An 11,433-nucleotide genomic window follows, 5' to 3' on the forward strand; every position below is an offset into this window, starting at 1 on the left:
CCACGCAACCCCCACAAAATGACTCGTTTCACTATCAGAATTCGAGCCGTTCGGTCCGATATCATTTGGAAAGTATAGAAGAGCCGCGCGATTAACGGCCAGCGCGGGAATGTCACGCCAGACATGACACTTAAAAACTCTTTATACTGTGAAATACAGACAGATTTATCTGGCGGTGATGGGCTCAATCAGCATTGTGTGAACTCATTTGGCAAGGGCTTGAACATAACGGACGTTCCTTTATATGTAAAAGTTCTGCAGGTTTAATGTCTTGACCCCTGAATTAGAATTAGATAAAATGTCACAAAACTGTAAAAACACAGAGCCCAAACCCCAAAATATTAAATTTACAATGATCTAAAACAGAGAAGCTGCAACCAGAGAACATTTGGCATCTTCACTTAATTAAAAAAAATAAACTATGACCCTATAATAAATCTGTATCTATCTATAATGAAAATTGTTACCAACTGATAGATAAATAGAAATGATAGTTTCAGTGCATGTAAAACGATTTTGTGACATTGTGACCTAGTAAATGAACAGGTTCGAGTGTGAGCCCGTGTGCATAAAATAGTTTGCGTCAGTCCGCTGGCTGTGTGAAGCCACCACATGCACCTCTGCTTTGTGTGCGTGTGTCAGAGCATTATCAGGACTATAAACAGAGCTATAATAAAGATGGCAATGTGATCCAGGACTTGCTTTTCTCCTGGCTAGACCTTGCCGGGTTCATAAGTCCCGGCTAATCCTCACCTAAAAACAGTAGCTGAGAAAATCGGACGAGTCAAGGCAGAACACGAGCTCATGGGAGACGTTTAGGGGTCTGTGGTGGATGATGATGATGATGGAGGGGGGATGGGGGTGGGGGTGGGGGTGGGGGGGGTGAATCTTTTCCAGGGAAGCTTAGAGTTTAAGAGATGAGAGAGGAGGGACAGATGGTTTGAAACGGCGCAAGGCCAGGGATATCTCTCTCTCTCTCTCTCTCTCTCTCACATGCATCACGTTAACACACATACACACACACAGAGCTCCTCAATGCCTCACATAGCCCCACCGAGATCAGACAGAGAGCCCACCTCCATGTGACCCCCCGTGGAGAAGATGACATCACAGAATTTTCCGAACTCTGGCCTATCTAAACACACACACACACACACACACACACACACACACGTGCGCGCGTTTCCTTGCTATTCGGATTCCAGGCTACAGCAGCCAGGGCCGATGCCTCCACGCAAACATCATATCTGCTTTGAGTTTGACCCCTGTGGCTGGAGGTCACTGTCGAACCCAAATAACATTCATCCTGTCATCTCTATCCTTTATAAATATTCCTGCCCAACGGCATTAAAGTCTCTAATTCGTGTAGCTGAGAAAACATCTGAGAAACTGCTGCGAAGGATTTTCCCACAGTGCATGTTGCGGTGACTTAAAGGGGGCACTGCAAAGTTCGTTTATATGGCTTTGGGAGGACTAAACAGCAAATAAAAACATTAGAGTGATGTCTTCTTTCACTCTGGAGGAGCTTTGTCATGTCTGAGAAAATTACGCAATATAGATATTCTATCGTTCGATTCACTTGGACTGAGTTTGGAGACAACAAATATTAATACAGTCAAGGATCACTGCACAAGTTGATCCGTCTAAACCAGCAAAATCAACTAGAAGCAAACTGTTGATGAAACAATCTCACCGCAAGGTCTAATACTAGCTCTTCTGGAGCAAACAATCTTCCCTAAGCGGATGGTTAGCTGTCATGTAGTTGTAGTACAAATGTCCCTTTTTAAGGACTTTAAAGTTTGTTGTCGACCTTGGAAACAGCAGCTGACAAAACCAATCTCACCTCAAGTTCAACTCCAAGTCAGTCGTTTATCATTTGCTTAAGAAAAACATTAGCCGACACATTGTAAATAAATATATGAAAGATGATCCAAAAACTCAGACATTATAAATCTTTCAGTAGCACTTTTTTAATCCCCCTCAAAGTACTCTCCGTCTCCCATTCCTGGAAACGTTTCCTGTGGTCATCTGTGTCACCAGAGCCTCCTGTGATTCTTTTTTATTTTTCCCCTGGATTTCTTCCACGGTGGTGAATCTTCTCCCTTTCAGTCCCAATTTTAGTGTCACCAAGCTGTAAACATACGCTACCCAGCGGCAAATCTGATAACTACACCCTGCTCCTGTGCTATCAATTGTTTCTGGAGTTTTCTGGGAACATTCAGTGCTGACCAGTTTGCCTCTAATTGAACATAGATTTTTTTTTAAACCAGTTAAAGAAGGGTAAATGTATTAATGGTTTACTGTGTTGAGAGTTTGCAGCTTCCAGGTAGGGAGGGTCTAAGAGTCAGCATATCTCAGGCTTTGTTGCATTGATTTTGACCATTGTTTTCTCAAATTTGTCTTTAACAAGTCCCCCAACTTTCTTTTTAAGCAATTCACACCCAACTGTATGTTTGTCTATTTGTCCCTCAGTTTGAGTTGTACTCGGAGGCCAGCATCGCCCTGCTCCACCTTAACAGCCCGCAGGACTTCACCGATCTGACCCAGCAGGCTAAAAAGAACCTGACGCTGGATGGGAATGAGTTAACCATCAGTCCTGGCTACTTGTTCTGGGACCTCACTGCCATCTCACAGGTACGACTGGTGCCTCCCGTCTCTCATGTGCAGCAAGCGATTGAGTCTGAGTGACTCAAACCAACACTTAGACCTTTAAATATAATCAATTATTTCCTCTTCTCTTCAGTCTAAACAGGATGAAGACGTCTCAGCCAGCCGATTCGAGGACAACGAGGAGCTCCGCTACTCGCTGCGCTCTGTGGAGAGACACGCCCCCTGGGTGAGACACATCTTCATCGTCACTAACGGGCAGATTCCCTCCTGGCTCAACCTGGATAACCCACGAGTTACGGTTGTCACACATCAGGTAAAATTCAAGCTTTGACTTCTCTCATACTCATACATAAAGAGAAAGATAACAAAACAATTACAGAACTTCTTCCAAGTGTATTTTGTCATATTGGCTAAAAATGTGTGTTATATTTATATTAATAAGCTTTAAAAATGTAAATTTAGTACTTAAAATTCTGAATTTATTTGAGCACAAGTTGTACACAGTCAAATTAGTAAGCTGATTTGATTTTCTTGAGTATCCTATAAGGTAACATACTGAAAATTATATGCATAACTTCTTATATTAATGCACAAATGTCTTTCTCTGACTTGCAGGATATCTTCCTGAACAACAGCCACCTTCCCACCTTCAGCTCCCCTGCTATAGAGACCCACATCCATCGCATCCCGGGGCTCTCCCAGAAGTTTATATACCTCAACGACGACGTGATGTTTGGCAAAGACGTCTGGCCGGACGACTTTTACAGCCACTCGAAGGGACAGAAGGTGCGCACACTACTTCCAAACCCTCTTAAAAAGGAGTTTAGTCTGAAATTTTGTGCAGCAGTTTTCTGGGTAAATACGATATACAGTATGTTACAGTTCTTCAGTATTCTCCTCAATACAAAATCAACACAAAAGGCTTTTTGAATTTGGCATGAGTCTCTTCTCTTCGCTTCCCTGCAGGTGTATCTCACCTGGCCTGTTCCCAACTGTGCTGAGGGCTGCCCAGGATCCTGGATCAAAGATGGGTACTGCGACAAGGCGTGCAACAACTCTGCCTGTGACTGGGATGGAGGAGACTGCTCAGGTAAAAGAGATCAGCACCTGTCAGATCTCCTGTATAAATCAGACCATTTGTGACATCTCTAATAAGCTTTTCCCTTCCTTTTTGTCTGACAGGTGCAGCGGGGAGCAGTCGGTTCGCAGCTGGGGTCGGTGTCGGTGGGCCCGGTGGAGCTGGTGCACAGGTGTGGCAGTTTGGAGGTGGTCTGGGTGGTCTGGGGGGGACGTCCTACTGTAATCAAGGCTGTGCCAACTCCTGGCTAGCAGACAAGTTCTGTGACCAAGCCTGCAATGTACTCGCATGTGGTTATGATGTAGGCGACTGTGGCCAAGGTGAGTTTAAACCAAATTCATATAATAATGGTGATTTCTAGCCAGAGTTCCTTAACAACAGTAACATAATTGGCTATTTTGAGTAATGTCAGGTTAACATTAATTTGTGTCTGATGTAGATCACTTTGGCGAGCTGCACCGTGTGACCCTGCTGAGGAATCAGAGCCTGTACACCCTCCCAGTGGGGGAGATCAGGCCGTATTTCAGCTTTGAACGAGTGGCTCGAAGAATCTCCGAGGCCCACGTCAGCGACAACGCGGTGGTGCGCCACACCTCAGTCGCCAACAAGTGGAAGACCATTCACCTGCTGCTCCATTCTGGCTTCAACGCCACCCAAATCCAATACAACCTCACCTTCCAAAGAGAGGACGACACAGAGTTTACAATGAGCTTAAGCGTAGTTGTCGACACACGTGAGGTCCCTCAGGCTAACGTGTCCCAGACTGTGAGCAAAGACGCCAGCAAAGAGCCAAAGCCGACCCCGACGCCAGAGCCACCGTTCCCTTTCTCAGACGTTCCTGAGGACAAAAGGAGTCCTAAGATCCAGAGGAGGCGGCCTGGTGAACCTGAGGTTGTCGTAGAAGTTCCAGCAGTGAATGAGTCACTTTTACCTGCTGTTGTGCGCGATGAGCTTCAGAAGCTGGACGAGAAACTTCTCATCGGTGACATTACTATGAAGGGTTATAATCTCACCAAGGCTGAACTGCTGAGACCTTTCAAGAAAATGACCATAAAGAAGGACAAAGATTCACAACCAGCCAATGAGGGTGCAGCCAGAGTCAACAGGAAGCCATATAAAGACTTGGAGGGAGAGCAGTTAGAGGGAAAACACACCAAGAAGGAGAAAGCCGGAAATGTACAGAAAAATCTACATTCCAATGAAGAAATGCCCAGAAAAGATGCGGCTGTGCAAGATAAACCCGTTACTCCTCTCATTAAAGTCCATATTGACGATAAGGATCCCAAAGAGTTTGTAACTCCCAAACCGTATCCTCTGAAGGCTGTGATCGAGAGGCCTTTGACCTCCAAGCTGCTAAGCAGTATTTCCAAAATCAAGAGCGCAGAGAAACAGGCAGAGCAGGCCAACGCCGCAGGAGGAGCTCCAGTGGGCAGGAGACTCCATCACTTCATCTCCTCTGACCGAGGCTTCCTGCCGTGGGAGAGGAGGAAGTACTTCCAAGAACTTCTCGAGGTAAATAAGGCCTACAGCTTTCACTTTTAACCTCTTATTGTTCATTTTGGTTTCTATAAATATCTTTTTTTTGTGTTGGCTGCGTAGGAAGAGGAGCGTCTGCAGAGAGAGCTGATGTATGAGGCCGATGGTGCTGCCACTGCCCGAAGGCTGCAGGACACTTTTGCTGACTCGCTGCGCTACGTCAACAAACTGCTCAACGGCCAGTTTGGCTTCACATCCCGCAAAGTCCCTGCACACATGCCCCACATGATCGACAGACTCATCATGCAGGAGCTGCAGGACACGTGAGTTTATTTGGTTTTTAAGTCTTTGTCTAGATTTTTAGATAATCCAGATGCTTAAACCGCTCTGCTCTCTTTTCTTCAGATTCCCAGAGGAGTTTGACAAGACATCGGGCCACCGCGTGCGTCACTCTGAGGACATGCAGTTTGCCTTTTCGTACTTTTACTTCCTGATGAGCGCTCAGGAGCAACTAAACGTCTCTGAGGTGTTTGACGAGATCGACACCGACCACTCAGGCGTTTTGTCTGATCGTGAGATTCGAACTCTGGCCACGAGGATCCACGAGCTGCCCCTCAGCCTCCAGGTAAGTCCAAGCTGTGAAATATCTTCTCTACCTTAACATTAGGCTTTTAGACATGTCGGATGATAGTTTGCACACTACCACCTGGTTAAATATTGTCCATTTTAAGGTCCATCTTGTCCTTTGTGGTATCTTCTAGGACCTGACAAGTCTGGAGCAGATGTTGATAAACTGCTCGAAGACACTCCCGACTAACCTGACCCAGCTCCACCTTGTGAACCCCACTCAGGAGGCCTACTATGACCCCAGCATGGTGAGACATAAATAAATAAATGGAATTGTAAAAACAGCTAAACCGCTATAATTCAAGGCATTCAAAAAGTTCACATAAAACCTCATGGAAGGAGTTTTGTTTCATAAGCTGAACTGTATTTTCTTCATCTACAGCCTCCCGTCACAAAAGGCCTCGTCCTCCACTGCAAGCCGATCACTGAACGCATTCACAAAGCCTTCAGAGACCAGAACAAGTACAAGTGAGACCTCAAGTACTATAAGCCAGTCTGACAAAGTATTAACATTCAGATATCCTCCCTGCTGCTGTCACTGCTTACATGTCTTCTGTCGGACAGGTTTGAGATCATGGGTGAGGATGAGATAGCTTTCAAGATGGTGCGAACCAATGTGTCCCATGTGGTCGGCCAGTTAGATGACATCAGGAAGAATCCCAGGTGAGGAGAACTCTGTGTACCATAACAGTAGACTCTTTTCTACTGTTTTTCTCTTTTTTTTTGCCAATCTGTAATATCTTTTCCTTGTTGAAGTAAACTAACACCTGTATTTTCACCGATCCCCAACAGGAAGTTCATCTGTCTGAATGATAACATTGACCACAGCCATAAGGATGCTGCCACAGTCAAAGCTGTGCTGAGAGACTTCTATGAGTCCATGTTTCCGCTGCCGTCCCAGTTTGAACTGCCCAGAGAGTATCGCAACAGGTTCTTACACATGGAAGAGCTCCAGGAATGGTAGGATATGAAGGCCAGCTGTGCATGTACAGACAATGTTGATTGGTTGTAGAGGTCATATGAATATTTTTAGCTAAGTTTAGTTTTTAGTTTAGTGGTTTTAGACATTCACGGTCTCCAGAGGATAAATCCTAATGACTTGGGTGATTTCATGACTTTCCATCTAATGCCATCATCAGGTCAAAGTTTTGATATATCCAGTACTTTCGATATATGACCAAACACCTGAAAAACTGTCATTTCCATCATCCTCAGCTGTACTTGGAGATAATTAGCAAATGTTAACATACTAAAATGCTTAACTAAGATGATGAACATAGTAAACATACCTCCTAAACATCAGTATGTTAGCATTGTCATTGTGAGCGTGCTAGAATGCTAATGTTAGCATTGTGTTGTTTTTATTATTAGATAGTAAAAATATACCATCATGATTTGCCAGAGTTCAAGGTGACATCTTTAAATTTCTCATTTTGTCTAGTTGTCTAGGACTAGTTGCCACACTAGTAACACAAAAGTACACGTACCAGCTCTGTACCTGAGCTGGGATGAGAGCCCAAAATATCACAAGAGACACTTGACACCCCAATAATGGACTGTTTAGACTGCTGAGGTCAGGCGGTCGCCTCTGTAGTCACATGGCCAAAACCGAAAGACTGAAGAGGAGTCGAAGAGGCCATCAGGACCCTCAACACACACTCACACACACACTTCACTTTAACAAAAAACGTATTCTATTTTATCTTATTTTATCTATGTACTGATTTTATTGATGATCTCTTGGATATTCTTGCACAGTAACAGCATCCCCTTCATTTCACTGCATGTTTTACTTTGTATCTCTGTGCATGTGACAAATAAACCTCCTTGAGTCCTTGAGCCTTTGTTGAATGTGCGCCGGTAATTTCTCAAGCTGTGTTTTTTTCCCCCAATCAGCCCTCATTAAGAATTTGTGGCTGTCACCACATGAGACCGAGCGTTGCCAGGTTGGAGAAGTGGGAATCCCTCGGGGGGGGGGGGGGCGGCTTTAGAGGCCTTTTGTCAGGGATCCTGCTCCAGTATTCAGGGGGCTTTCAGCTGGAGAATGCCGGCCTCACATAGAGACTTTAAAATTAGCTCAGCGGCTTCAGATCAGTCGCTAGCTCTAATAGACTTACAAGATCATCACGCAGTTGATCCTCTCGTCTCCTCGCCTGCTTCTCCGCCTCTCCTTATGCCTCTAAGTTGGTAAAGTAACTAGCAGATGGCGTCGGGTGATGTCACCCTGTCACTCTATTGACCTGCTGCCCTCTGCATACTATGTGCTTCCTTGTTACGTCACAGTAAACTTCCTGTCCCTCCAAGGCGACATACCGCCTCCGACATGTCGCCCCTTTTTTATCATCTGTCACCTGATCAGGAAAGAAATTCTTCACATCTTCATTTATATCTGCCGGTGCTGGACGTGGTAACGAAGGATAAGTTCTGCTTCTTTATTTAAAAGTGATAACTAACTGAAATGTCTTCTTTCACAGGCGAGTGTACCGGGACAAGCTGAAGTTCTGGACGCACTGTGTCCTCGTGACGCTCGTCGTCTTCACCGTCATGTCCTTCTTCGCCGAACAGGTCAGTGTCCACCTCAGACAACACACACACACACACGCAGATTATTTTCACACATTTCAATGAAGACACACCGGTTATACACTCCCACTTCAGACATACACTTCCCGTTTCCATGATTCACACTTGAGCTATGATTTGGGCCCTTGCTACCGAAATTCCACTCGGAGGTGCGTCCGTCTCATGTGTCGCGCTAGTATGACCAGCTGAGCCAAGACCTGACTTTACTGAAATGAAAGACCCCCAGAAATCCAAAGTGAAACGCGAGACCCGACTGTCTTTGTTGAGCTGGATCATACGGTTCTTGGATTTACTTGAACCTTCTTTGTTGCCAGGAAATTGTAATTTCTAGTTGGAAGAGTGCCCAAAAACCAAAAATTAAAAAAAAATCAGAATAGTGCTCTTATTTGTAAAAGAAACTTTTCCTGACTGATCTGGTTCTGCAGGAGGATTAAAACAAATGCCAGGAATTGTTAAAGAAACACTACATGACCCAAGTTTGACATTGAGGTCTTATGAGGCAGCAGTCTAATCCGAAGGTTTCCAGTTTCTCCTCAGCGAACCTAAAGAAAGGTTAATAGTTACAGTGACCTTAGGAGAATTTCCCCCACAGCAACCCGGTGGGACCAGTACTCCCAGTGTGGAATGTGTTTGACTTATCCCGTGCCCCCGTCGCCGTGCACAAACCGACTTTTGATGTCTTTTTTGGCACCAGCTGGGCCTGGCTGCTCTACTGTCCAAGTTATTAAGACAGAGAAATCTGAGTCAGCTTTGTACAGTTTAGATTTGACATATCAAAAGTGTCCTCGCTCCCCCAGAGGGAAGTTATTTCACTCTGCTGCTCTGCTTTGCTTTCTTGGATTACAGAAGGTCTGAGGGGAATTAGGTGTCGGAGTCTTTTTGGGGTAACCAAGTCTTGATAACCCAAAGTGTAAACTTCTTCTGTATCACAGTCGTCCTCTCGCTGACATGCAGCACAGAGCTCTTTTTTTTTCTTGCCGTGTGAAGTTTCTAATTATGCCATTTCCTCTCTTTTTTTTTTTTTTTTTCTTTCTCTGCAGCTGATTCTGTTAAAGCGAAAGCTGTTCCCTAGACGCAGAGTGAACAGGGACAACAACCCTGAGCGGGTGTGAAAGGAGGAGGAGGAGGAGGAGGAGCAAGACCTCCTTGTCCTCTCCTTCCTCGCACTTCAACCTCCGCCCTCACTCTCTCCTGCTCGGTCGAGAGGACAGACGAGGATACAGACTGGGTGGAAACAGGAATCTGAAGTCCTCCGGTGTTCGTGTTGCATCAGCACAGATGGGAGGATAGAAACTCATGGGAGACGGCGAGGAAACATTTGTCAGGGGAGGGGGAGGATGATGGATGGGGGGGCCTCGCCAGAGAAGGGAACGGCAGCCAGAAAGAAGCCTGCCAGTGTTCCTCTCTTCCGCTGGGGGCGTCCGAGACTTTTAACACAACACAAACACAAAACACTCCCTCCACACTGTTACTATCCCTCTCATGTCCTGCCCCTCGCCGTGTGATTTGATTGACGAGCTGTTAAAGTGTGAGACACTTGATAGCTCTATGTCCAGAGGAGCAAGCAAGTTTTACTGCAAAACTCACCAACTGTTGTGTGTTAAGAGCTGGAAAAACGATTAGTCGATCAACAGAACACAATCTGCAACTATTCTGATAAGCGATTAATCGTTTTCTGGTAATAGCTTCTTAAATGTGAGCATTTTATGTTTTTTTTTTCTGTTAGTAAATTGGAATATCTTTAGGTTTTGGACTGTTGTTCATACAAAAAAAGACATTTGAAGATGGGACCTTGGGAGCAGGGAAATTGTAATGGGAATTTTTTTTTTTTTACAATTTTGTGGACGAAACGATTGATCAATTAATTGAGAAAATCGTTATCTGCATCCCTAGTTGTTTGGCTTTTACTCCTCGGGGGTTCATTTTAAAGAAAAGGGGGGTAAAAAAGTACAAAATGGGATGAATAGGAATAATTAATTGAAGTAATTGTTTGCTGTCGTCTTTAAAAACATGAAAACTTGAAGTGCCTTCGTTGTTCATTCCTGCTCGTTTGAACATTTTTTTGTTTCTCTTTGACTCCCTTGTTGTTGTTTTTTAAACGTCCTCGTGTAAGTGTCGACTCAAACATATCACACCCTCATCTAGTGTTTTGCAATGAGAATGAATGGGACTTAAGATTATATAATTATCATTCTTAATGTGGTACAAATGTAATTGATTGTTGGAGTTAAGTAATGATACTGCAGCTTTCATAGCCGCCTGTATGCATGTCCCTGTGGGACTCAACAGGCTCGCTACTGTCTGAAATTCAGACCCCTCCGCATGTTCTGTAACTTATTTTGATTGTATTATTGTGACAGTGAGCCAAGCAACTGATGCATCTGATCTGAATGTCACAGAGAGTAAACGCAGCCTCACAAAATGCTTGTTAACCGCTCCAATTTTTTTCCTCTGAATGTCTGTTTTTTCAAACTTCTTTTTAATATGTCAAACTAACATGGAAGTGACTACTACAGTAGATACCGTCAGCGTTTTGCTGCTACCCTCCAAGTCATATGATGTGTGACGTCCGTGGGCGAAGTAGGGAAGACGATGAGTGACTAATCTGGAAATTGGATTTTCTCAGATTGCATCAGTTTAAGTGGTTCCTCCGACTGAAATAAAATGTGATTTGCTTCAGTCATCTTGGTGTTTTTGTCTTTATGGTGACCAGTTGTGGAATTTAACTAAATACATTTACTCAAGTACTGTGTTTTAAGAGTTTTGAGGTATTCGGTCTTTGAGTGTTTCCATTTTCTGCTTCTTTCTAATCCACTACGGTGCATTTCAGAGGGAAATATTGTACATTTTACTCCATTGTGTTTATCTGACAGCTATAGTTACTTTTCATATGAAGGTTGCACATATAAATAAATAAATAAATAAATAAATAAATCGCATATAAGCTTATAAAATACATTTTTTTTTTAATTAAGCCAAACATTTTGGTTTGCTTTTGAAGCCTTACAAAAAAGTAAGGTCATGTTCCTTAAGTCCAGATCCACCAAAGAAAAAATCTT

At 44.1% G+C, this 11,433-nt stretch overlaps 1 protein-coding gene across 4 annotated transcripts in view; it reads left to right on the forward strand.

Moving 5' to 3' along the window:
* gnptab (N-acetylglucosamine-1-phosphate transferase subunits alpha and beta) overlaps positions 1-11,053 on the forward strand; it is a 28,415-nt gene extending 17,362 nt beyond the window's left edge. For 3 of the 4 annotated variants that reach the window (XM_067582121.1, XM_067582120.1, XM_067582123.1), the window contains 14 exons: positions 2,473-2,634; positions 2,744-2,923; positions 3,226-3,396; positions 3,577-3,700; positions 3,793-4,008; positions 4,128-5,200; positions 5,288-5,487; positions 5,570-5,789; positions 5,926-6,039; positions 6,174-6,259; positions 6,356-6,454; positions 6,584-6,751; positions 8,266-8,356; positions 9,415-11,053. In XM_067582121.1, coding sequence (XP_067438222.1) covers positions 2,473-2,634; positions 2,744-2,923; positions 3,226-3,396; positions 3,577-3,700; positions 3,793-4,008; positions 4,128-5,200; positions 5,288-5,487; positions 5,570-5,789; positions 5,926-6,039; positions 6,174-6,259; positions 6,356-6,454; positions 6,584-6,751; positions 8,266-8,356; positions 9,415-9,486 — 2,976 coding nt within the window. In that variant the 3' untranslated portion in view covers positions 9,487-11,053. Of the gene's footprint in view, positions 1-2,472; positions 2,635-2,743; positions 2,924-3,225; positions 3,397-3,576; positions 3,701-3,792; positions 4,009-4,127; positions 5,201-5,287; positions 5,488-5,569; positions 5,790-5,925; positions 6,040-6,173; positions 6,272-6,355; positions 6,455-6,583; positions 6,752-8,265; positions 8,357-9,414 lie in introns of those variants that run through there. The other variant, XM_067582122.1, reaches the window with a different exon arrangement.
* Positions 11,054-11,433: the final 380 nt, after the last annotated feature.

Source organism: Thunnus thynnus, chromosome 23 (genome assembly GCF_963924715.1).
Source record: "Thunnus thynnus chromosome 23, fThuThy2.1, whole genome shotgun sequence".
In the NCBI taxonomy this organism is placed as follows: Eukaryota; Metazoa; Chordata; class Actinopteri; order Scombriformes; family Scombridae; genus Thunnus; species Thunnus thynnus.